Below are 27,101 nucleotides of genomic sequence, written 5' to 3' on the forward strand. Positions count from 1 at the left end.
AGTATTTTAGACTTTGTAGATGGGCTGCCGTCTATGGGGTCGCACAGAGTCGGACACGACTGAAGCAACTTAGCAAGCAAGCAAGCAAGGTTACATATGGTCTTTTACAAATTGAAGTGCGGTTGATTCACAATGTTGTGTTAGCTTCAGGTATACAGCAAAGTGACATATATATATATAAAACAATAAGAATATACATTTGGTATCACATGTGTATCATATATATTCTTTTCCATATTCTTTTCCATTATAGGTTATTACAAAATACTGAGTATAATTCCCCGTGCTATACAGTAGGTCCTTGTTGTTTATCTATTTTATCTATAGTAGGATATATCTGTTAATCCTGAACTCCTGATTTACCCCTTCCTCACTCATTTCCCTCTTGCCAACCGTAAGTTTGTTTTCTATGTCCATGCATCTATTTACATTGTGTAAATAAATTCATTTCACGTTCGGACTTGGTTGCGTATCCTTCTTTCTCTTCCTCCTCCTCTCTCTTCACAGCCCTTTAAAAATGTGTGGGCCATACAGAAACAAGACTAGACGGTGGCTTGACGATACTACTACAGTCACAATTGTTATCTACTCCAATATGGCCTCTCACTAAGTTTGCAATTATTAGTTAAGTTTTAAAAAACATGGACAATGCAGTTTAAAGCAATAATTAAATGCCAAGGTGCCCCAATTTGCTCCCTCTGGAACTTCCAGAAACTCTCAGGCTAATACACGGTTTTTCTGTAGATGGCCGTTAAGCCTCTGATCCTGGCTTCCTTATTAGCCCACGAACATCCATCTTCATGTGTCTCTTTAAGGTACAACCAATTCCACATCAAAGGGCCAGGTTAACCAGAATCACTCCTTAAATTAAGTACATGGTAGTATTGTCTTCTAGGTCATGTTTACTGCAATTGCATACCAGGCTCAGAAACTCTATCTTTTCATCCTCTAAGCTCATTGTCTCTTGTCCAAGTCTGGTCAGAATTCTCATTAGGAAAATGGTTGTCTTGTAAACAGTCAATTTCTATAAATTTTTAAATAGAAGCTACAACCTTAACCAGACTCACAAAGAACAGACTAGTGGTGAGCAGTGGGGAGAGTGAGGAGGGGCGCCATAGGGCTGGGATGTTGGTGGGGTGTACAAACTCTCGGGTGTAAGATAAGCTACAGAGATGTATTATACAGCACGTGGAATATAGCCAGTATTTTGTTATAACTGTAAATGGACTATAACACTTGGAAATTGTGTAACTAGAAAATAGAACAAAAAGGACAAGCTTCTCTGGAACGTAGAGCCACACCCCAAGTGCACCCACCTGGGCAGCTGGGACGGTCACACGTCCTAGATTCGGTTGCAGTACACGCGTAGCCACAAGACCTGGTCCGTTTCTGGTTGCCATTCCCACAGGTAACACTGCAAACAGACCAGAGGCTCCAGTCGCCCTCACCGTCTGTGGAATCTGGAAGGGAGCAGGGAGATGGTCACCAGCCTCGCCCAAAGAACCCTCACAGCCCCCGTCCGGCTGCCTGTCAACTGCCCACTTGCAGCGTCCCCACTGTTGGAGGGGACCAGGTGCCAGCCAGAGGCGAAAAGTTATGGCCCCAGAGCTCATTGCAGGGATTAGCTTCATGTTAGCAGGGCCTCTCTCTGAGGTTCGGACCCCTAGAAGATGCCTGTGTGCGTGCATGCTAAGTCAAATCTGACTCTTTGAGACCCTGTGGACTGTAGCCCGCCAGGTTCCTCTGTCCATGGGAAGAATACTGGAGTGGGTTGCCTCGCCCTCCTCCAAGGGATCTTCCTGACGCAGAGATCAAATCCAAGTCTCCTGTGGCGCCTGCATTGCATGCAGATTCTTTACCACTGAGCCACTGGGGAAGCCCAGAAGATGTCTGAAACTGAAAGTCGCTCAGTTTGACTCTTTGCCACCCCAGAAACTATACAGTCCATGGAATACTCCAGGCCAGAATACGGGGGTCGGTAGACTTTCCCTTCTCCAGGGGGTCTTTCCAACCCAGGGATCAAACCCAGGTCTCCCGCATTGCAGGTGGATTCTTTACCGTTGAGCCACAAGGGAAGCCCAGAAGATGCCTAGTAAGTGCTTATTGAAAATGTACACATCCACAGAGCGTGGGGCCATGCTACTGCTAAGTCGCTTCAGTTGCGTCCGACTCCGTGCGACCCCATAGACGATAGCCCACCAGGCTCCCCCGTCCCTGGGATTCTCCAGGCAAGAACACTGGAGTGGGTTGCCATTTCCTTCTCCAATGCATGAAAGTGAAAAGTGAAAGGGAAGTCGCTCAGTCGTGTCCGACTCTTAGCAATCCCATGGACTGCAGCCCTCCAGACTTCTCCATCCATGGGATTTTCCAGGCAAAAGTACTGGAGTGGGGTGCCATTGCCTTCTCCTGGGGCCATGCAGTAATATTGTAAAGATTTTCCAAAATGACAACCACCAGTTCCTTCACATGCACAGAGAGGAGTCACATGAATGGGCCCCAAAACACTCCACATGGGAATAAAGCCTTCTTGGACCTTCCAGGCACTTCTCAGGGGACAGCTAAATGCAGCTGATGCTGTTGGCAGTAGAGAAGCTGCCCAGTGGAGCCCTGCCTGAAGTTCTGAGTCACAGAATTGTAGAGAAATAATACACTGCTGATGTTTTAGTCACCAAGTTTTGGGATGGTTGTTATGCAGCAGTAGACAATTGATGTGTGCTTAGTCGCTGTCTGACTCTTTTGTGACACCATGGACTGTATGTAGCCTGCCAGGTTCCTCTGTCCGTGGGGATACTGGAGCAGGTTGCCATGCTCCCCTCCAGGGGAACTTCCCAACCCAGGGATTGAACCCAAGTCTCCCTCATTGCAGGCAGATTCTTTACCAGCTAAGCCACCAGGGAAGCCCTGATAACTGATACATAATGGTAGAGCTAGATGGTTCTTTGAGGTCATCACTCAACATCCATCCAACAAATACTCTATTATGTGCCAGGCCCAATTCTGGGTATATGAGATATATCATTAAATAAAACTTGCAAGGATCTCTGCTCTGTGGTACTAATAGTTTTGTGAGAAGAGTCAGACAATAATCAAAAAACACACACAAAAATGACTAAATTATACAGTGTATCAGAAATCAGTGAGTGGTAAGGAAAAAGGAGAAATGAACCAGACTGGGGGCTTGAGGGCCATGAGAGAGGTTGGTATGTTATCTAGACTAACTTGCTCTTTTTATTTTTTAATTAAAAAAAAAATTAGAAAAAAATTTTTTGGCCATACTGCTTGGCATGTGGCATCTTAGTTCCCTGAGCAGGCATCAAATCCACACTCCCTGCCTTGGAAGCCTGGAGTCTTAACCACTGGACCACCAGGGAATTCACCTAATTTCCTCTTTTTAGGAGTAAGGAAACTAAGTCCTGGAGTGCATGGATGACCCACTCAAGGGGAAGGGGAAGAGAAAAGAAAGCTTGGGCCCTAGTGCTAAGCGCTTTTGCTCGAAAGCCTGACTCTGCAGCATCTTCGTCTGAACTACTTTTTCCCGCTTTATTGAAATCCTCCTCCAGCCTTGGGGTCTCTGCCAGTGCCAAGCATGCAGCCCCAGTCATTGGCCTCACAGGGTAGGGTCCTGCTCCGCTCAGAACAGGTCTCGGTGATTGTTATTACGCAGGCCTGGCAAGAATGCGGTCCACACATGTTTCTACCTGAACTGCGGGACCCGGGCCAGACTCCCAGGCTGTGTTTACAGCGTGTTCAGTCTCAGGCAAACCCAGGGCCACTGACTTTAGCCCACTGTGAGAGTCGGTGGGGGTAGTCCTAATCCTTTCCCCTAACCCACGGTTGAGACTCCAGCCACACCTCACCTGCCCCCGGGGGCCCCATCCCTTTCTCCTGACTCCCCCAAAGGGGTTTTTCCGAATTTTGATTTCCTTCTAAGACATGATTTTCCAACCACGTGGCCAAGCAGATGTTTGAAACTCCTGCCTCGTGCAAGGGAGGCGGGTCTGCTTCCCCTCCCACCCTGGCTGCCTCCATCTCTCCATCTCCTCCTGAGCATCAGTGCAGTGGAACCGGAGAGATTGCTGAGCAGGGGGCCGGGGCTGCCACCTCCCAGGCCTCTTGGTAAACTCGCCAAGGACACAAAGGATGTGCCTGAAACAATCACACGCTCGCACTCTTGTCGGTGGGTGTATCCATGTGTTACACGCACGCAGGAGCACACTCAGCACCTCCCGTGTGGCTCTTCCTGGGGTCTGATTTGTTAAAAGGAACAACCACCACCACAAAAAGTCACCAGTCAGGTGATACTGTCTTCACACTCATAAAAAGGGGGCAGTGGGTGAGTCAGAGAAAGCTTATTAATTCACGGAGGAAGAGCTGCTGTCCCCTGTGGGGTGGGTCTCAGCCTAAGACACAATCCAAGTGATGCCAAGAGGTATCCTGCTCGGCTCAGCAGAAGCAAAGGGGCCTCAGCCACCTAGAATTCTCTGGCAGGACGTCCTCCCTGGTATGATAAGATGGAAAGCTAGCTTGGGGGAATATTGTCTCTGAATGTTGAGATTTTAGCATTAAACATACCATCTTGGAATCCCTGCCTGAGGTAATTTCTTATGTTTTTTTTTTTTTTTTGGTCTAAATTATTGAACGTTAGTACTGTATCAAATTCTGTGAAAGATGATTCCATAATTCTCTATGTACCCACCCCCTTTCACACCCACCCCAGCCCTGGGCCTCTGACTTGCTCTGCTGCTGCTGCTGCTGCTAAGTCGCTTCAGTCGTGTCCGACTCTGTACGACCCCGTAGACGGCAGCCCACCAGGCTCCCCCGTCCCTGGGATTCTCCAGGCAAGAACACTGGAATGCGCTGCCATTGCCTTCTCCAACACATGAAAGTGAAAAGTGAAAATGAAGCCGCACAGTCGTTTCCGACTCCTAGCGACCCCATGGACTGCAGCCCACCAGGCTCCTCCGTCCGTGGGATTTGCCAGGCAAGAGTACTGGAGTGGGGTGCCATTGCCTTCTCCGTGACTTGCTCTGGCCCCTGAAAAAACAGCAAACATGATGCAACACAGAGGCTAGAAAGGTGCCGGCGCCTCAGGGCTTGCCTTGTCCCTGAGGGAACTCTTCCACCACGTGAAAAGCCTCGGTGAGCCCGGAAGGTGTGGGGCCAGAGGGGGAGAGGCCCACCGGTCCCTGCACCCCAGCTGGCCAGCAGGGATCCCACCATTGGGAATGAAGCCATGCTGGAGCACACAGCCCCAGCCAAGTCAGCCCAGAGCAGAACAATGGTGCAGACAGCCTGCAGACTCTCTCTCTCAAAGACATTTGTGCTTTTAAGCCAGTAAGTTTTAGATTGCTGTTGTTTAGTAGCTCAGTTGTGTCCAACTCTTTTGTGACCCTATGGACTGTATCCTGCCGGGCTCCTCTGTCCATGGGATTTCCCAGGCAAGAATACTGGAGTCGGTTGCCAATTCCTTCTCCAGGGGATCTTCCCGACCCAGGGATTGAACCTGTATCTCCTGCATTGCAGATGGATTTTTTTTTTTTTTTTACTGTTGAGTGGTTTCTAAAGTAGCAAGAACTGGAACTTCCCTGGTGGTGCAGTGGTTAAGAACCCACCTGTCAATGCAGGGAATGTGGGTTTGATCCCTGGTTGGGGAACTAAGATCCCACATGCCACCGGGCAGCTAAGACCCAATACAGCCAAAAAATAAATATACTATTTTTAATTCTTAAAAGAAAACAATAAAGTAGCAAAAGCTGTCACAAATACACCAGAACAACCTTCCCTATGAATGCTCTCTGAATGGCTTGGAGACTCTGGAACCATCAAGGATTTATTACTTCAGTAAGTGGCCATGAAATTAAAAGACGCTTACTCCTTGGAAGGAAAGTTATGACCAACCTAGATAGCATATTCAAAAGCAGAGACATTACTTTGCCAACAAAGGTCCGTCTAGTCAAGGCTATGGTTTTTCCTGTGGTCATGTATGGATGTGAGAGTTGGACTGTGAAGAAGGCTGAGCGCCGAAGAATTGATGCTTTTGAACTGTGGTGTTGGAGAAGACTCTTGAGAGTCCCTTGGACTGCAAGGAGATCCAACCAGTCCATTCTGAAGGAGATCAGCCCTGGGATTTCTTTGGAAGGAATGATGCTAAAGCTGAAACTCCAGTACTTTGGCCACCTCATGCGAAGAGTTGACTCATTGGAAAAGACTCTGATGCTGGGAGGGATTGGGGGCAGGAGGATAAGGGGACGACAGAGGATGAGATGGCTGGATGGCATCACTGACTCGATGGACGTGAGTCTGAGTGAACTCCAGGAGTTGGTGATGGACAGGGAGGCCTGGCGTGCTGCGATTCATGGGGTCGCAAAGACTCGGACACAACTGAGCGACTGATCTGATCTGATCTGAAGTGGATTTCTCCATGGCTTAAAAAAAAAAAAAAAAAGCTAGCAAAGCCATTTATTTTCCAAACACTTCTTTACGCTGGGCCCCCAAAGTTAGACATGGAACACTGATATCTCCACATGGCTGATCGTTCCTATTGGCCTAGCAAGGAAGTGAAACAAAAAGTGGGCACGTCAGTCCACTCGCCAGAAGTGTTTAGAGCACACAGCCCTGGAGGAGCATCCCAGCCAAGCCCCTCCTCCCAGGGATTTCTATTGTTTAATGTATTTGAAGGACAGAAAGGGAATTTCTGATGTAGGGGAGGCGACAAAGCTCTGAGGGCAATCTTCCCTTCTGCTATAATAAAAGAAGCCTATTTTCATTGGCTTACCTACCAGGGAGCATCGCTGAGAGCAGAAGATGAACTTGAGCCCCAGTAATTACAAGGACGACAACAAAGACAGTAGACTAGTCCCTGTGAACGTTTATGTGAGGCTGTGGCAGCCCTGTCTGTGACACCAAAGAGCTGAGTGAGGGCAGAGAACAATCCACAGGGCAGTGGGCTGAGAGCTGGGCTTCTAGGATGTCATTTGACATTTTAAAGTGGTCATTATATACTTTCAGGGCACTCGAGTTCTGCGGTCCAGTTACAGTATTTGGACAACTGAAGTGACTTGAGTCTTGGCTGAGCCACTGGCAAACCTCCACCACTAATCCTAGCTAGACGATTGTGACTGCCACTTACTGAAGCCCTGCCTTAACCAGCGGCTCTGTCTGTTTGATTGAACCAGGGTGTTCAATCAAACACCCTGATTGAACTGCTGTAATAACCCTGCAAGGTAGGTGGAAACACTCACCTTTTATGGATAAGGACACTGAGGCTCAGAGAGGTTAAGGTGCTTGATTAAGGTCACACAGCTCAAACTTGGCAGGGCTGGGATGAGATCTGAGAGCTGCCTGCTCTGGCCATATCCTGCTCTATATCCTGATATTCCAGCAGCTTTGATTCTGGCCCAAACAGCCCTTCCTTAAGATACCTATTGTATGTGAGTGCATTAGTCGCTCAGTCATGTCTGACTCTTGGCAACCCCATGGACTGTAGCCCTCTAGGCTCCTCTGTCCATGGAATTCACCAGGCAAGAACACTGGAGTGGGTAGCCATTCCTTTCTCCAGGGGATCTTTTCAAGCCAGGGATTAAGCCCGGGTCTTCAGCATTGCAGGTGGATTCTTTACCATCTGAGCCACCAGAGAAGACCAACATACCCATTATGTGGCTATAATTCAACAAGACAAAGAAAAACCTTTCCCAAAAAATCACTGTGAAATCTATTAAAACAGGACCACAGTCTGTCAGAGAATTGCAAAGAATCGACTACCAGCCCAAATTACACTTGGCTGTGTTCATCTGATTGCATTATCAGGTTATTTACAGCAATCTTGGGGATGGTATACTATTATTTGACAGAAAGATACTTATTTGGATCCTTTTTTGCCCTGGGTGACAACTTAAGTATCTCAAACACAAAGAGGCCAAGGGTGAGCTGACTCATGGTCATTACATGCTTCCACCATCACACATTAGGTCTATCTTTTGTTGTTTTTCCAGTGGTCATGTATGGATGTGAGAGTTGGACTACAAAGAAAGCTGAACGGTGAAGAATTGATGCTTTCTAACTGTGGTGTTGGAGAAGACTCTTGCGAGTCCCTTGGACTGCAAGGAGATCCAACCAGTCCATTCTAAAGGAGATCAGTCCTGGATGTTCATTGGAAGGACTGATATTGAAGCTGAAACTACAATACTTTGGCCACCTGATGTGAAGAGCTGACTCATTTGAAAAGACCCTGATGCTGGGAAAGATTGAAGGCAGGAGGAGAATGGGGTAACAGAGGATGAGATGGTTGGGTGGCATCACAGACTCAATGCACATGGGTTTGGGTAGACTCTGGGAGTTGGTGATGGACAGGGAGGCCTGGCGTGCTGCAGTTCATGGGGTCGCTAAGAGTCAGATACGACTGAGTGACTGAAGTGAACTTTGCTGTGTATTTTATAATTTATTCTAAAGACGCTGCTACATTCTACTTATTTCACCAAGGATTTTCTGAAATACTCTGGCTGCAGACATTTGCATTCTTATTAAAAACGCTAACTTCAAATGTTTGCAATTGATAGCCTCCACTAAGCCCAGTTCCTATGGCAACTGTAGCTGGCCTCAGACAGGGCAGCAAGTCCAAAAGCCCAGTGATGGGTGCTGCTTTGCCACTGCATGAACCTCACCTTTCTGGGCTGAATATTCTCTCCTTGTATCCTCCCTGGCCCCCGACACAGGGATAAACACTTAGAAATTGCTCTATACTTTCTTGCTGATTGAAATAAAAGGGGACTTCGCTCATCTGATCCTGTAAAGAATTCTGGAATTTGTATACTCCCTGTGAGCCATACCGAGAAGCAGTAATGATTCATCCACATTGCAAATGCTACTGAGTGACTGTAGCTTGTAAGCTACACACTTACAGTCTTGCTTCTCAAAGTGTGGTCCGAGGACCAGCAGGGTCGGCTTCACCAGGTCGCCCGCCCCTTTTCTTCATCTGTGGCTTCAGGCACGGCATTTACCAAGATGCCCAGGTGATTTGTGTGCATATAAAGGTCGGAGAAGGCAATGGCACCCCACTGCAGTACTCTTGCCTGGAAAATCCCATGGATGGAGGAGCCTGGTAGCTTGCAGTCCATGGGGTTGCTAAGAGTCGGACATGACTGAGCGACTTCCCTTTCACTTTTCACTTTCATGCATTGGAGAAGGAAATGGCAACCCACTCCAGTGTTCTTTCCTGGAGAATCCCAGGGACGGGGAGCCTGGTGGGCTGCCATCTATGGGGTTGCACAGAGTCGGACATGACTGAAGCGACTTAGCAGCAGCAGCAGCAGCAGCAAAGGTCTGAGAAGCACTGCTTTAGGGATTCCATAAAGGGACCAGATTTACTTTATAAAGTAGGAATCCTGATGTCTAGGGCTTCTCTGGTGGCTCAAACAGTAAAGAATTTGCCTGCAATGCGGGAGTGTGTGTGTCTGTTAGTTGCTCACTCATGTCCAACTCTTTGCGACCCCATGGTCTGTTCATGTAGACAGAGGAGCCTGGCAGGCTACAGTCCATGGGGTTGCAAAGAGTCAGACATGACTGAACCACAGTTTAATGATGGCAGTGTTACTAAGAGAGACCTCACAATCATCAGGATGGAAGTCTCTCCACGACCCAGGGATGCTGTAAGATGCAGACACAGGGTACCCCCCCAACCCCCAGGTATTGTAGATCTAGAAATCTGGGGTGAAGGTGGCTGTGACAGCGAAAGTAACTGCTCCAGCAGAGGCAAATTCTACCCTCAAGATGGAAATGGAGGGGGAGGTTCTTAATGTTCATAAATTCAGCAGAATATATTGTGTAAAAACTTTAGATGAAAAAACTGTTTCTAAGTGGTGATCATCAAACTTCCATGAGCATGAGAATCACCTGCTGACCTTGACTAAAAAAAGAAAGAAGCATACAAGGACTCCAGGTCTCACTCCTGCACATTCCATGGAAGGACTGCAGTGGCCCTCGATCTGGGCTGCACCCTGGTGTCATTCATGGAGCTTTAAAAATCCCTGATGCCCGGGTCCCACCCCAGAGACTCCAAGTTAACTGATCTAGAGAGAAGTCCAGGCATTGGGATTTAAAAAATAAATGCCCAGAGGAGTATGGGCAACCATACTGAGAAACACTGGTGTGTGGGGCCTCGTGCTTCCAGATCAGGAGCTTCCCAGGTGGCTCAGACAATAAAGAATCTGCCTGCAGTGCAGGAGGCCCCGGTTCGATCCCTGGGTCGGGAAGATCCCCTGGAGAAGGGAATGGCTACCCACTCCAGTATTCTTGCCTGGAGAATCCCATGGATAGTAGTTGCAAAGGGTCGTACATGACTGAGCGACTGACCCTGTCACTTTCATTTTTCTAGCGTGTCTGAAATTGAACAGTCCTGGAGTGGGGTCTGAAAGTCTGCATTTCTTTTATGGTCTCTGAGGATGCTGATCTACTGGCCTGGGGACCATACCTGGAGATATGTAGGGAAGGGGCTTGGGCCCAGGATAGGCATTATGTTTTCACAGGCAGTGGATGGATTGTGATGTTGAGGGTCTGAGCCTCATTCAGAGAGACCATGTTCCATGTGGCCTGGGCAAACAGGTTAAGCTGCAGTCCTGTGCAGGGTCAGGCGAGCACTCTGGGATCCTTGGTATTTCTCTTGTTCAACAGCTCAGCCCTGGACTGAGCTCTACTCCCATTCCTATCTTCCAATCTAACTGTCCCTTTATAGATCCACTTTACTGCCCTAAAGGATGTGCTGCCCCCTCTGCCCCCGAGAGGCAGAATAACACAGTGATGAAGAGGACAGACTCCGTACCTAGACTGTCTGAGATGAATCTTAGGTCAAAGTTGCTTAACTTCTCCAGGCTTCAGTTTCCCCATTTGTAAAGTGGGGTCTCTGCCTCAGTGAGCTGATTAAATGAGCTAATTTTTGAGAGCTGCTATGAAGAGGGACTGTGGAAGGCAACTGCTACAGAAAGGTTGGCTAATGTTCCCAATCCTTCCTGGAAAATAAATTGGACTTCTGGGAAAGGGGAAGGTTTTATGAGCGGTTGGGTGGGGTCTGGGAGCTCTCTTTCTTCTTCTCTAGCATTTACTGTGTATCTCTACTGTGGCATTCTTTTGTTCCATCTACTAAGTTTTCTCCTTTGGTTCAAAAACAGGTGAGATGCTCTTCAGGGAAGGACCATGTCTTAATCTTTTTTGGATTCCCAGTACCGCAGAATGATGGGCAGAAGATGTGTTCAATGTCAGTTGCGACTAAGTGACGTGGTTGGGAAGAAAGTCCTACTCTTTTGGACGTTGCTTAGGATCATCTATTAGCAGGCAGAAACGACTTGCCAATATACAAGTGGCCTTTTTGCTGAAAATGGGGGTAAGGGTGAGAATGCAAATGGTGCAAAACAAGTCACCCTTGTAGACCGTCTGCTCCTGAGTCTGCTGAGGCTGAACCACAAGGCCATCATCATGGTGGATGCATTTGTAACATATTAAATACTCTTATAACGTGGGGCACCCTGCCTGATTCTTCATGAAGACTGGCCAGATGCTTTCCAAATCGGTTTCCTCTTCATCTAGTTCACACAGAAAACATTTCTCAGCTTCCCTTGCATCTACATGGGATCATATGACAACGTCTTGCCAGTAGAATCTGGGCAGATGTGATTTGTCTTCTCCAGGCTGAGGGGGTTGAAAGCATGAGAGCCTTTTACAGGCTCTGTCTCTCTACTGCCTCTCTCAGAGGCAGAGCATCCAGTGGGTGATTCTCAGGCCTTCACAGTTGGTGGGGCTTAAAGATGGAAGGAGTCTGGGTCCCCGAATGACTGGGTGGAGCCACATTCCCCTGACCCTGTCTTCCATCCCAGCTTAAGTGAGAAATGAACATGGATTATTTTAAGCCACTGAACTTAGAAATTGCTTGTTGTCTCACCTATCCTACTCTAAAAGCATGGGAAACTGAAAGTCCCAACTCGGGGTCTTGAAATTTGCTGCTGGGGATGCCTCACTTTGATAACTTGAGACATACATGTCCATGAGGGTTTCTAAGGGCCACTGCACTACCAGTGGTAAACATAACATAGTTGCCTGGTCAAAGGAGACAGCTGGGCACATCTTTTTCACTAAATGGATTTTCAATACAGGTTTTTACAGTCAAATACGTGAGGAAGTTCGGAGAAGGAAATGGCAAGCCACTTTAGTATTCTTGCCTGGAAATTTCTATGGACAGAGAAGGCAGCTGGGCTCCTGTCCATGTGGTCTCAAAGAGTTGGACACGACTGAGCACGCACACACTATTTGAGGAAGTTATTTCAGTGGTTTCGTCATTTTTTGGAAAAAAAAAAAAGGCAGGACCTCAAAGATCCCTAACTTAAAAAAAAAAAAAAAAAAACCTTTCCGAGGATAATTGGCATTATTTTAAAATTATAGTATTTCTAGAAAAATGTGGTGAGGGGGCCTCTTGGGCCTTCTGTGGACGGGGTGGACAGAGTCTGTATGAGGTCTGCCTTGTTGAAGACTCAAAGCCACACACTGTAAACAGGGTTTTGCTTGGCTCCACGTCCACTGGCCTCATCGTCCTCGTTTATTCTCTGCACGGATTTTATATTGCTGGGTGGTAAACTCACCATATTCTGGCTGTTCTTTGGTTTCAAACATCCGGTGGCCCGGGGCCGGCCGGTCCCAGCCGCCGGGGGGGCTGAGGAAGTTGCTGTCGTCTGAGGTGCCCTCATACTTGTAGTCCTGGTCACCGCCCTGGGCCCTCGGCAGGGCCAAGGACCTCTGCCACCAGGCCCGCCAGTCGGGGGATGGCACTGACCAGCTGGGTTTATTCTCCGGGTGCTGATCTTTCTCTGCTTCAGAGTCAGGACCATCCACCACCTCTATGGTGACCTGAGGAATTCAAAACAGGCCAGGGTCAAGGAGGAGTCAACAGCCTCCACGCCGGGTGACCCTCGGGAGAAAGTCTGAGAGCGGAGGGAAACGTGGCTCCCTGGGGAGGGAAACGCGCCTCCCGCGGGAGGGAAAGCAGAGGCTGCACAGTGACAGGGCGGCGGGAGAATCTCCAGGGACGCCCGGAGGAACCGATGCCCACGGGCCTTGCCTTGGGAGGAAGCAGTGTATCACAGGGCCCCTGATTTACGGATGACTACGTTGCTGGGAAGTCTTTAATTCAAGGAGTCAACGTGTACCATGAATGGCACTAGAACAACTCATAAAACGGAACACTTACTAACCATGTACCAGGCGCTGTTTTAAAGGCTTTCCATATATTAATGTACTTCATCCTCAAAACGACTCTATAGTGTTGGTTCTATTGATCGGCCCTTGTGGTTACTGATCTGAAAGGATCTTTGCCACTCCTCCCATTCTGCTCTGTGGGTGCCGCACCTCCCACCAAGAGGCGGGGTTTACATCCCCTCCCTTGCAGTCTGGGCTGGCCTAAGGACTCATAGTATGTGGTAGGTGTGTCAACGTGACCAGCCACACGAGGTCTTGAAGTTTCCATTTGCATTCTCTCAGAAAGTTCCTACCATTACGTACGGAAGCCCAGTCTAGACTACTGTGCACATGACCGTCATGCGATGAGGGAGCCATACAGCAGAGAACAAAGGCTCCCCAAGTCCCTGGAAAGCTCTGAGGCCCCAGTCAGTTGAGCTGGGAGCCATTTTGGATCTTCCAGCACCACCGGGTCACCCCAGCTGATAGCACTTAGAGCAGAGACGAGCTCTCCCAGCTGAGCCCTGCTCAAATTCCTGACCCACAGCACCCGAGCAGTCCAGTGATTGTTGTTTCAAGCTGTTAAATTTCAGAGTAGTGGCTAGACAGCTTCTTATAGACAGAAGAACTGGACACAGGGAAGTTAACAGGCTGCCTAAGATCACACAGCTAGTAACTGGCAGCCATGGGTGTTCTAGCTCCAGAGCCTGTCCTCATATGAACTTTTCCAAATGTCTCTCAAAAAGTCAGTCATCTAGGTCCTGTCCCCTCTTGTGACCAGGTGAGCCCAGAGCCCACTGATGCTGGTAGGGGCTGGATGCCACAGGTCGTGTAGAGATGTGAGCATAAGGTCCATGCTGTCCCAGCTGTGAGTTTCACTCATCTCGGAAACCAGACTCAGCACAGACTCCTCCTTAACCCACCCTCAGGGTCAGAGCAGACAGTCCCAGAGTCAAGGTCAGAACTCACTCTTGGATTTACGGAGCCTCGTTTGGAAGTCACAGGGCTGAAAGAATGCAGCTTCTTGGCTCCGAGAGACAATCAACATAGAGAAACTTGTTTTAAAAACATAATGAAAGACTCCTTGGGTTCCTCTGGCCATCACATGGCTCTTGCAACAACCCCTGGATGAGTTATGTGCAAATGAATCAGAAACATGCGCTCCAAGTAATCAGCGCAAGATGTACTGGGCAGATGCTCTTCTAGCTTTGCCCTAACTCGACATCTGAGAGGCTTGCTGAGATGCTTTGCCAAATTGCACCGGGTCATGCCAATCCCTGAGATAAACAGACCCTTCCTTTTGTCTCAGGAATGGAAAAGTTTGAATTCTACTCTCTTCGACGTTCAAAGGAGGTTGCCCTGCTCATGGTGGCTTTGTGTGGTCCAGACACGAGGTCCAGGGTGTGGTCTTCTACCCCAGTACACTTGGGCCGTGGCAGGCCGAGAGCATCTCCTCTGGTGTGGGATGCCTACGAGGGCACCATTGGCTTGACTCCATGCTACCACCATCACCCCAGTCTTGTAAGCATCCCTTGCATATTTATAAATAATTATGGAACTTTTAGTAATCCCCCAAAAGGACAAAAAGAAGAATTACATCATTCATCTTGTATCACTGTTGTTTGCTGGAGGGATGGCTGTTGGAGAGGGACAGTGCCCAGGACCCACACGCAACCCTACAAGGATGTAGTGGAAGGCATGCACAGCTGGGTTGCATGGACCTGAGCCAGCAGAGATACCATGATGCCCAGCCTTTGAAGACACAACCTTTCTCCTATGCAGTCCCAGCCCCCATGCCTGCAGACAGAACAACTGAGCCGCAACAATTGTCTGCAAGGCTATTAAGGGTCTTGGAGGCGTGAGGCTGCCAAGAGCCAGGCAAGCCTGCAATTATGGTAATAAGATCAGTCTCTGGGTAGGAGATAAGGGGGAACAGGCTGGACAGTTTTGGTATTCCGTTTGTATCCAGGCTGGAGTCAAAGGGATTGCCTAAACAAAACGTGCCCTGCAATTTCTCCAAGCTGGGAATCAAAACAATTCCATGTTTTAAGCTATTACCGTCAATATGATTCTTTTTCCCCCCAAACTGCTGCTTGGATCCAAACAAAACAGATTTGTTGCCTGGCCAGGCAATGAGTAGCAAAATACAAATTTACTCCAAAAACTATTATCGATGACTAAATCTCATCAGCTTAGAGGTTTCTTTTTCCCCTTTCATTTCTAGCCACTGCTCCAACTGAATTAAAAATAACACAAACAAACAAACAAAAAAAAACCCACACAAAACAAAAACCATGCAAACCTTAGGATCCACCCTTCCCTGCAGTTAGGAATGTGGAAACCTCGGACTGATATCAAAAGAACAAATCTAATCTTGAACGTGAAATTTCATAGGCATCCAAGTAAAAAGACTTAATGAGCATGATTGTGACTTCTCGAATGGAAGGAGGTAGACGGAGATCAGTTTTATGCTTCCTGTTGCTCTCACTCTTATTTACATGTTCTTTAGCATCAAAGAATCTGTTCATAAAAATGTCTTGAACAATAATCAGTGTGACGAGTTGAAGGTGTGGCAGGGAGCACAGTGGATTTCCAGGCTGACGAGCTAGATCTTACCTTTGGCGTCTTCAATACACAGCATTGAAGCATCTTTAGTATATTTGTTTCTTCTGGATTTTTCCATACCATGAATCAAGACAGTAAAAGAAAAATAACTTTTCCAAAAGACCCAAGTCCAACTTCTTGCTGAATGTTGTCAGATCCAAGAAAGAGAGACTAGAATAAGTGCCAAGTTTGAGAATTCCGTCCAAAATTAGGAAAGGGTAAAATCCTTTGCACTATTACCAGTTTCTTTCTTCCTCTTGAAAGTTCAAACATTTATTAGAAACACACTCTTTAGCACTGAAGAGCACTTTCCACTGGGAAACGAACACAATTCTTAGTCTAATCAGCAATAAACTAACGACACTGAGAATACAGAAGGCTTGATCTTCGGAACTCAGGAGAATCTTCTAGAATCTTCTAACTTGTTGGCCCTTTTAGAGGACTAACAAGCTTGAGAGCTTCGGTGACCAGGTAGTTTGGGTTTGTGTTTATTTCCCAGAGATGAAGAGAAGCCCTGGGAGTTGAAATGATTCCTCAACAGCACAGAGCAGCAAACGGTTACGCCCCCGATAATGTAACCGTTCTTCCTTGACAAATGCCAAAGAAAGAACACAAAGGACCAGGAAGATATATAATCCCTCCCTCTCAGACCCACTGGTGCTCTCAAAACAACTCTGGCAGCTCCAGGTAAGCGCCATGAATGCTTTGAGCCTTCCAGCATACCTGTTCAGGGATCACTTCTTGTTCTACAAAAGCTAGCCCCACATTTCAGGCAGAGAAACTAGCCTGGAGAGTTCACATTCCTTAGGTGAACAGCAAGGAAGGAGAGCTGCTCTCAAAACGAGATCTCCTGATTCTTAATTATTTTATACTGGTCTCCTCTGTCATTTTCACACTTGCTGCCATCACCAGCCAGCGTCCACCAATCTGGGGAAGCATCCCGCATCGCTTTGCTGAGTGCTTCCCATGGATGATCTCATTTAATTCTTGTGATTAATGAGAAGCTAAGTCACTTCAGCCGTGTGTCTGACTCTGTGCGACCCCAAGGACTGTAGCCCACTACGCTCCTCTGTCCATGGGATTCTCCAGGCAAGAATATTGGAGTGGTTGCCATGCCCTCCTCCAGGGGATCTTCCCGACCCAGGGATCGAATGTCTCTTATGTCTCCTACAGTGGCAGGTGGGTTCTTTACCACTAGCGCCGCCTGGGAAGCCCATTTAATCCGCACAACCCTACCACTATGGAGTATTGTCCTACAAAGGTACTACACCTAGATTGTTATTCCCATTGTATAGACAAGGAAACTGAGGCCTATGGAGGTCAAGTAACCTTCAGCAGCCACAGAGGCCAAGCCTGGTTGACAGAAATGGTGCTGCCGGAGCCCAAAGAGAGGTGGGTGGACTCGGGCTCACAATGGGGACAGCAGGGCCCCCTTGAGAATCAGAACAGAATCAGCTTGTCTCCAGGAGCGTGTGGGTCCATGTCTTGGGCACAGTGATTTCTTGGTTCTTACTTGGACAGGCCTGCCATCCCAAAAGAATTTTGGGAAGAAAGGAGGTGGGAAAATCAGAAGTAGAAGCACGTACAACACCTGTAGCCCTGGCCAACTCATCTGATTACATCAAGAGGCCTGCAGTCGTGTAAATAAGTCTGCACAAGGGGAAAAAAGGGCTTTTAGAAGACTATTTTTAAGTCTCCCTCAATGGAAGAAAAGAAAGAAACACATTGGTTGAAATGAATACGAATCTCAGATGGACCCAGAAAAGAGAAATATTTGGTGGTGAATAGCTACTGTGGTAAGGAATTGATGCAGTGAGCCTAATAATGAGTTTATTTTAGAAATTTCTGCATCTGCTATCTGACCATCAGCTGCGGAGCAGAAACCCAGCCAAGGATACTGACGTTCTGCTTGAACTTGCCCTGGGGGATTTACTTTCTTTCCTGAGTGGTTTATTTATTTATTTGTTGCCAAAACCCAACTTCTAGTTTTGTTTTAAATTTAATATGGAGATTGGGTTCAAGAGTTTGAAGCTATTTCTTTCTATTTTGTGCATTGTTGGGCTTTCCCCCCCACCCCCACCCCCTACTCACTTCCACAGCCTGAAGCCAGTCTTAAAATGAAGAGCCCAATTCACTTGGGACAGAGGCCACCTGGCTTCAGCGACTTAAAAAAAAAAAAAAAGCTCTGAAAAGCTGGGCTTTTGAAAGGATTTCCCTTCCTAAAAGTCAAGAGGCCCAGCTCAGCATTGTCTCTTTGGAAAGGTGTGGGCGGTTTGGTGGTGGTCGTAGGGGGAGACTGTGGACCCCAGCCCTGGAGCGTGGGAAGTGCTTGCAGACAAGGGGGCGGGGCTGGGGTGTGGTTCAGAGACAGGGGTATCAAATGCCTGTGTACTCCCCGCTCCAGGGAGGGCTAGCTGGGTGGGGGCTGGGGGCAGGTTGCCAGAGGGGGAGGGGGAGACGAGGTCAGACCGCCCGGCAGTGGAAGCCGACCCCGGTACGCCTTCACCTGTTTGCAGTCCGCTCCCCGGGACGAGAGGATGGCCCAGGGTGACTGGTGGGGCTGTCTGCTTGGCTGCATCAGCCCTGTGTCAAGCCAGTGGATTTCAGCAAAATGGTAGAGCTCTGAGGAAGGGGCAAGAGTTGTCAGCATGAAAACCATCACCCCCTTTGAGAAAGCACCTCACCTTTTAAAGGACTACCAGGGAGCCGATTTACTCGTGTGGTGAGGCTTGAGGCTACAGCAGCCAGCTGTGTGTGTGTGTGTGTGTGTGTGTGTGTGTGTATGCGCACTCACACACACTTGTACTCAGACCTAGGGCTGGAGCTCTCAGGGGTAGCACACATCGGTCTTTCTTTGAGCATCTTTCTGAGCAACCAACGCTCTTCTTTGCTGGTCTTCCCAGAGAGAGAAGGCCAGGAACACAGCTCAGTATTCCTTTCTTTGGGGCCAACAGGTCATTAGATCAATAAAACACAGGCCCCTCTACTCCTCTGACTGGCCCCAGGCAGTTATCAGTCACTGGGCTTGTGCAAAGCGGCAGAGGGATGACCCAACTGGCCAACAGGCAGCAGGACCGCACTGGCTTGGTCTTTTTGGGTCCTTGGGTGTGACGGTATCTGGGTTGGAGCATCTTTTGCTTCAAGTCCATTTTTCCAGGAACGGGTTGCCCTGCTGGAGCAATGGGGAAACCTATACTCTTGGGAGGTATAGTGATCTCTTCTGTACAAAAGGAAACTCAAGAAACATCTAGGGAACTCATAGGAGTAGCCTGGTTCCCTTCCCACCCTGTGCTCCAAAGCAGCCCATTCTGAAGGCGCATGGAGGCGAGCTTCCCATAGGTACTGGGGCAGTGCTGAGACCAGTGGAAGGCAAAACGCTGACTGCTTTGTACCTGTTAGAAGTCTGTACAAACAGGTGGCTGTGGGCTCAGAGGGGACAAGGCCAAATGATTTCCACTTTATAAAAACTGTGTTTTATGCAAGTCCAAGAGGCTTTGTCAGAGGGTCTCAAGAGTGGTCTTCTCATGATTCATCCTCCATGTATTCTCTGCTCCCTGGTCTCGCTTTATAATTCTCTCCATCAACCCCAACAGCCTCCTCACCCCTCAGGAAGCCCAGCGGTACTGTTGCAAAGCTCTCTTCATCTGGTTAAACAGCACAGCTTATGCTGATGAAAAATGGATTGTGAGTTCTGGGGCTTTTCTGAGCTCATGTACAAATCCATCGTGTGGGCTGGCGTGGGCTTAGCATTTCATGGTTGCCCTTTTCTTTTTATGGAAAAGTCGTCAGGGTTTCCCAGACCTGAGAATCTCAACTGCCTTTGCATCGCTGTTCTTCCTTGACATTTCAGCTAATATTTTAAAAAGACCCAAGTGATGTCTGGGGACTTCCTGACTGATGGACTTATCTGGGAGAGAGAAATTCTCCTAGATAAATTCTCCTAGAAATTCAGTCCTAGGTGGAGCCCATGAACTTGGTAATTTTCCAACGTGGGGACTGCAACCTTCCAGTCCCCTGTATCCAGGCCTTTTCTTGTAAGTTTATATCAGTAACTCTTAAATTGATGGCATTAATAGCTCAGTCCTCAGCATTAAGCTCCACAATGAGATTGCCCATCTCAAAAAAAAAAAAAAACTGCAAGCCGCAGCAAACCTCAAATTGTTTTGGGCATGGGCTAAGCACCCTTGGGATAAGGGTGGTCTGGTCCTACAGCCAAAAGAATCCATCAACAAGGAAAAATCACTTCCTGTCAATGAAGGAGGGATGGGGAGTCACACTGAGCAACAGTAAGGGGTTATCTATGCCTTTTTTGGTCAGTCTGCACCTCCCCCAAGTGGGTCCTGTATTCTTTATCAGAGAGCCATGTGGACAGTTCCTGGAGAGAGGACAATGGAGAAAATGGCCTGTTTTTCTGATTAATCAGCTGGATTGATACAAGACCTATCGGAAACCTGAATTGGTGCACATGATTTCAGCACACGGGTTGTCAAAGCCTGACTTCCGGAGCACTGTTCACTTCTCTGCCCTCGTCTCTGCCCCGCCCTAATGATCAGGTCCCTTCCCAACCCTTCCGTCTATCTGGGTCCGCCTTCCATGGAGCACAGCACTTGTTCTGCTCCGCTTCCACGATCCTTCTGGCATTCTCTTAGGTGGCAGTTGGAACCTTCACACCCAGGTCATTTCCTGGAGGGAAGACCTTACATTTAAGGTCTGACATTTTTTAACTTCCCAGTAGCTAACACAACATTTTATACATGGGGAGGTAGGGGAATGGTGGGTGTATTGTTCTAGCTGAGGTGTACTCTTTCTGCCGTGGAAGTCAACTGGAATTTGATACAGAGAAAGAATAAGGACAAGCTGCCCTTCCCCATCTAGTCAAGGCTATGGTTTTTCAGTGGTCATGTATGGGTGTGAAAGTTGGACTGTAAAGAAAGCTGAGTGCCAAAGAATTGATGCTTTTGAACTGTGGTGTTGGAGAAGACTCTTACAAGTCCCTTGGACTGCAAGGAGATCTAACCAGTCCATCCTAAAGGAGATCAGTCCTGACTGTTCATTGGAAGGACTGATGTTGAAGTTGAAACTCCAGTACTTTGGCCACCTCATGCAAAGAGTTGACTCACTGGAAAAGACCCTGATGCTGGGAAAGATTGAGGGCAGGAGGAGAAGGGGACGACAGAGGATGAGATGGCTAGATGGCACCACCAACTCAATGGACGTGGGTTTGAGTAAACTCTGGGAGTTGGTGATGGACAGGGAGGCCTGGCGTGCTGCAGTCCATGCGGTCGCAGAGTCGGACACGACTGAGCGACTGAACTGAACTGAACTGCCCTTCCCCAAGTGGAAAGAACTGAGGACAAAGCTTACAAGTTTGGAAGCCAGCACTTGAGGACAGGGGTGTGCAGGGGCCAGGCGGCCCAGGGAGACGGGCCTCCCTCCACCACCATGAGGCCCATCTCTGGGGAGAAACAGAGGGAGGGGCAAGTGAAATTCAAAATGAGGAGTTTGTCTTTGACACACGGACTGGTAGGGTGAATTTTCTTGGGAGCCTGAACACTTGTGTTTGAGCCCCAACTATTGTTTACTAGCCATGTGACTTTGGGCAAGCAAACCAAATGGTAACTTGCGGAGAATTAGTTGCGTTATTGATAATATCGGAAGAAGACAACATGTTTGGCTTCAACATGTTGGGAGAGTCAAGTCAGATCCGCCTTTGCCTTGCTGAGTAGACTGTGCTATTTCAGTGCCGATGAGAGTTCTTAATTTCAATTCCAGGAGCCCCTTTCCCTAACCTCCTGTTTCTTCAGCTTCATCCCACTCCATCCTAATGGCATGCATTCCGCTATCTGCTAGGAACTTCTATTTTTCACTCTATTCTTATCGAAATTTCTCATCAGTTGTTTTACACTTTAGCGCAACTAATGCGACAACTGAAGTGTTGTTGCCTCCTAAAGGAATTTCTGGAGATCAAGGCAAGGCAGAGAGGCTTTGTATTCCTGAGCGTCTTGGAAATCACATGATAATTTGCCTCATCTACTCACGCGTTAGACTGGCCTTTCCCTATAGCTACCGTTTTTCATCAATTTCAGAGCATATTGTTTTGTTTTATTTTTCTATTTCAACAGCTCTGAAATCAGATCTGGATAAATTTTATAATCTTGGATGTGCCATACTCTAATTAGCACTGTTTTCTTTTTTCAGTGGTTCAGAAAATAACGATGCATCTTACAATCCAGGGTTTACACAGATGCGATGTAACATTGCTCTGGCAGAGATAACAGGATTCATCAAAGGGCTAAGGGAAAAAGGGAGGTGGGATGGGATCAGAAAACAAAGGCATAGACTGTTTCATTTTCTTCCACCTTTCAGTTGCCCAGCATTACCTGGATATTTGGATTCTGTCCATTGATATCAGCTTTGGAAAGATCTGGAAAGTTGGGTAGGTCAAGGAGAAAGGATCTGGGGCCATCTCTTTGCAATGAAGGGTGCCCAACCTCTTGCTGGAATTGCTGTCTGGGGATGGGCTGGTGCCCAGCCTGGTGGTCTGAATGTTCCCCGGGTGCTTCTTTGGACAGAGGAAAGCTGGTTTCTGATGTCGAGGCACTTTCCATGTTGAGGTTATTCTGAAACAAACAAACAAGCAAATAAATAAACAGGAGAAGCATGATTTAGAAATGCTACCCTTAAAAATTTGAGACGAGGACAATTCCAGGAGTTGGAATTAAGCCAGGGTTGCACTCCCAAATCATTGTTCTTCCCATGGCTAAGTTTTCCCATCTTTAAAAAGCTAAATTATCAGAAAAATTTTCCTAGCTTGCTACTTGGGGATTTTCTGAGGGCTAATGAGTTTGATCCCTGGGTCAAGAAAATGCCCTGGAGGAGGGCAAGGCAACCCACTCCAGTATTCTTGCCTAGAGAATCCCATGGACAGAGGAACCTGGTGGGCTACAATGTATAGGGTCACAAAGAGCAGGACACGACTAAAGTGACTTAGCATAGCACAGTGTATTATGGGATATTTATCCAACATCAACATATGTCAACATGAAGAGCCTGATGGAGCTTGAAGTGCTTAATGGAGAACAGTTGTTCATTTAGAACTGGAATCAAATTATAGTTTGCTTATCACAGCTTCAATTGATTAACCACTCTGGCTTTAGTTATAACCCCAGTGTCCAGAGCTTGTTTCTTTGGTGTGGGTTAGCAAAAGATCTGAAAATATTTCAGTCAAATCATTGATTATATCCATCTGTTCATCCATCCATCTATCCATCCATCATCTTTTCCATCCATCTGCTTATCAACCTACTTAACCTTCTTCCCTCCTTTCTGCCTTCCCTCCTTCCTGCCTTCAGTGTCTTCAGTCATCCACTCATCCATCCTTCCAGCCATCCAGTCAACACGTGTCAACCATGTGCTAGGCATAGGAAAGCCATGAACAAGACAGTCACGGGCCCTGTTCTACTGGACTGCGCATCTAACCGGGGGGAATAAACCACAAATACACACATGAATAGGGTCGGATCAGAGAACAGTGATTGCTCAGAAGAAAAATAACAGACAGTGGTCAGGGACAACATGATGTAGGTGGCTGAGGAAGACCTGTCTGAAAAGGCAGCTTGCAAAGTGAAACCTGAACAGCTGCAATTATTGAGCAAAGAACACAGCAGAGAAACAAGCAAGGAAGACCGTCCTGGGATGCCGATGACTTGGCTCACTTGAGGATCAGAGAGAAGGCCAGTGAGGCTGGGACAGAGCGAAGCGGGGGAGAAGGACCTGAGATGGGGATGGAGAGGTGGGGGACAGCCCAAGAAAAAGTCACACAAAGGCGTTCTCAAATTGAGGGTCTTTATCGTGAAAAGTTGCAAGTCTGTTGTTTTTCCAGGCTAGCAAAAAAGGTCTGTGTTTGGTTGTCACTGGGGGAAAATTTTTACCAGTGATCAGAGAGCGTGGAAGTTGCTGGACTTCTTTCCCAGAGTAGCTTCTGCTCGCCTTCTCCCTGGCCCTCTGGTTGGAGGCTTCCTCCATCCCCTAAGGGGTAGCATTTTCGTGTTTACTGGTGGAGGGCGATGTGGAGATAGAATTTCACCCGCGTTTGGGTCAGCGGTTAATGTCCTTGTTATTCTTGGGCATGTTTGGGGGTTTTGGAGTGGATATCCCAGCACGTTGCTTCCGCACGCACTCCCCGCCCCCTCTGCCTGCAGCGCCTCGGACCCAGTCAGGGGTTACATCTGGGATCAAAACACTCCTGACTCTGAGCACCCGAGGTCAAGAGTGGGCTGAGGACAGAACACATGCAGCGGATGACCATCTCATTAAACAGCTGACCTGAGGGGCTGGATTTTTCTATCTCTAAACAGACATGGGATGGGGAATAAACTCCCTGGTGCAGAGATCGCGTCTGTGAATGTTCCCAGAGGCTGAGAAGAGGACGGAGCTAGGAAGAAGCCTGTCTGCTAGCTCCTCTTTAAAACGTGCAGTTAGGGAGGGGAGAGCTGCTGCCCTTCATCAGGTCTTTGCCTGCCCTTCCTCTTTGCTCGGGAGATGTGGCCGGGGGCAGAGTCTTTGCACACCTTTCCAGTCACCTCTCTGTCATGCTTTCGTCTCCTGGCATAGCCTCCTAGAGAGAGCTGCCCTGGCATTCCTGGACATTGCTCAACACAACAGAGGCCAAATGCATTATGCCCAGCTTGTCCCATCCAGCACGCAGAGAGAGTGAGAGAGAGGCAGGCTAATTCTTTCCTCAACACAAAACATCTCTATCGTGGCCTGGGGCAAGCTCACTGGATGCACTCCTTCTCTTGTTTTTCTCCCTGGATCCCCAACAATGTTAGTGAGGACATCTGACTTCTCATGGAAAATTTCTTGCAGCAGGTTCTGGGAATCTAATTCTCAGAAAGGGTGCATGATTTGCTCTCCCACACCCTGAGGGATACCCTGCAAATCCTGCCTTGGCTTCATGGTGGCAACCGGAACACACTGCTAGACTGGGTGAAAGAGGGAACCTTCCCTGGCAATCCAGTGGTTGAGAGCTCACCTTCCAGAGAGGGTGAGGTGTATGGAGAGAGTTAACAGGGAAACTTACATTACCATATGTAAAACAGACAGCCAGTGGGGATTGCTGTGTGACTCACCGAACTCAGACAGGGGCTCTGTGACAACCAAAAGCAGTGGGATGGGGAGGGAGTTGGGAGTGAGGTTCAAGAGCGAAGGGACATAGGTACACCTATGGCTGATTTATGTTGATATTTGGCAGTAAATAACAAAATTCTGTAAAGCGATTATCCTCAATTAAAAAATAAATTAATTAAAAAAAAAAAAAAGATTTCACCTTCCCATGCAGGGGATGAGGGTTGATCCCTGGTCAGGGAGCTAAGATGTCACATGCCTCTTGGCCAAAATAAAAGAAAAAAAAAAAGAAAAAGAAAGAAACCAAAATGTAAAAAAGAAGCCATATTTTAACAAATTCAATAAAGACTAAAAATAGTGCACATAAAAAAAAAAATCTTTAAAAGATGGTGCCCCCTTTCCTTTCCCTTGTGATGAAGCAGTCTTTCTACTACAACAACTCTTATTTTAGAAGAAGAGATGTTGTTGTTGTTCAGTCGCTCAGTGGTGTCTGACTCTTTGTGACCCCAGGGACTGCAGCACACCAGGCTTCCCTGCCGCTCACCATCTCCCAGAGTTTGCCCAAGTTCATGTTCATTGCTTCTGAGAGAGAGGAAAGGTATTTGGGCTGCATATTTGTCGCTTGGCTTAGCTGGCTGATAAAACAAGGGCTGGGGTTCTGATGGGTTTCTTGATCTGACTCTGGAATTTCTCCTGGGAGGAGAGGCACACAGTCATCCTGGCTTAGACATGAACTAAGACTCTCTGTGGCTGAACGATCCTCCACGGAAAGCAAAGCAGGCAATAAGAAGAATCCCACACTGTCCCAGCAGGATGGTCCAGAGAACTCAGGGTGGGTTGGGTCTACACTTGAAAAGAGGAATGTAGAGTCAGGGCAACTGGGCTGGACGATTCAGGCCACAAGTGCCTGTGCTGGGAAGATGGGGGCACAAAGTATGCTTTGGCTTGAACTATGCACACAATTGTGGCCTCTCTCCATCCTTCCCCAATCCTTCTCCTCCTGCCTCCCCCCACCTCCCCTCAAACAAGCTCAGCGTTTGCAAAGTGTCTAAAAGATGGGAATGGGAAATCATAAAAAGTGCTAATCATGATCTCTGAATATCTGAATTATTCTTGCTTTTCTACAACACATGTTGACCTGGAAAACTTGGCTCCCTCCAAACCTTGGTACACTCTCAAACTGTTTGGAAACTGGAAGCCCTCAGGTAGAATATCTGCCTGCCAATGCAGGAGATGTGGGTTTGATCCCTGGGTCTGATCCCTGGGTTGGAAATATCCCCTGGAGGAGGAAATGGCAACCCACTCCAGTATTCTCACCTGGAAAATTCCTTGGACAAGAGGAGCCTGGGGGGCTAGTCCAAGGAGTCACAAAAAGTCAGACATGACTGAACACAGCACTGATAAGGTAGGAGAAGGGTGCCTTACAATGGCTCACATAAAATGAAGCTCTACTTTATTCAATCAATAACAAGATTCAGGAGCAACCATTATTTTGATAATCAAGAATCTAGGGCAGGAGACAGTAGACTGGGTCTGCTAATAAGGAAGGAAAACACCGTTTCTTCATCCTTTCTCAAAGACACACTACACTCCTTGCAGAGGCCCCATCTGCAAGACCTCCTTGCAGGGCCAAACTCACTCACCGAGTTCACATAACAATCCTAGCAGAGCGAGGATTCTCATGAAGGGTGGATTGCAAAATGAAGATTTAAACAGTTCGTGTTTTATTCAGCAAAGCAAGCATCCTTCTCTGAAAACGTGAGCTTCAGAGAGTCTGCTCTTTAAGAAATAGTACCACTCTTTCCAAGGAACTGCCTGATTCATTTGGTTTGAATCCAAGTGAGACAAAGGCATCAGTTCAGTTTGGGAAAATATCACTTTGCCCACAATGTGTCTTTGAGTTGACCTTCGACCTGTGACATTGCTGCAGCTCTAGGAGCAACATTCTAATTTGAGAGCCGTGACCACTAATAAAGAAACAGAAGAACTAAAGCTAGTAAGTGGTTTGCACTCACACATTGTTCAACTGTGAGGGGAATGACATACGGTGGCCACACTACTCAGCTGCCACTTGACTCTCCCACCTTTGTGCATAGCTCCTGTCCCTCCATTATTCTACAACTTATTTTTTCTGTAATTTATTCTTATTTAAAAATAGG

The 27,101-nt window shown here is 47.6% G+C and overlaps 1 protein-coding gene across 2 annotated transcripts in view; it reads right to left on the minus strand.

Annotated features, from left to right (window-relative positions):
- The window catches only part of ISM1 (isthmin 1), a 95,072-nt gene that overhangs the window by 13,434 nt on the left and 54,537 nt on the right, over positions 1 to 27,101 (minus strand). For both annotated transcript variants that reach the window (XM_070381970.1, XM_070381971.1), the window contains exons 2-4: positions 22,197 to 22,436; positions 12,621 to 12,885; positions 1,317 to 1,460 (exon numbers count right to left, since the gene is read on the minus strand). In XM_070381970.1, the coding sequence (XP_070238071.1) occupies positions 1,317 to 1,460; positions 12,621 to 12,885; positions 22,197 to 22,436 (649 nt within the window). The remainder of the gene's footprint in view (positions 1 to 1,316; positions 1,461 to 12,620; positions 12,886 to 22,196; positions 22,437 to 27,101) is intronic.

Source organism: Bos mutus, chromosome 13 (assembly GCF_027580195.1).
Source record: "Bos mutus isolate GX-2022 chromosome 13, NWIPB_WYAK_1.1, whole genome shotgun sequence".
Classification (NCBI taxonomy): domain Eukaryota; kingdom Metazoa; phylum Chordata; class Mammalia; order Artiodactyla; family Bovidae; genus Bos; species Bos mutus.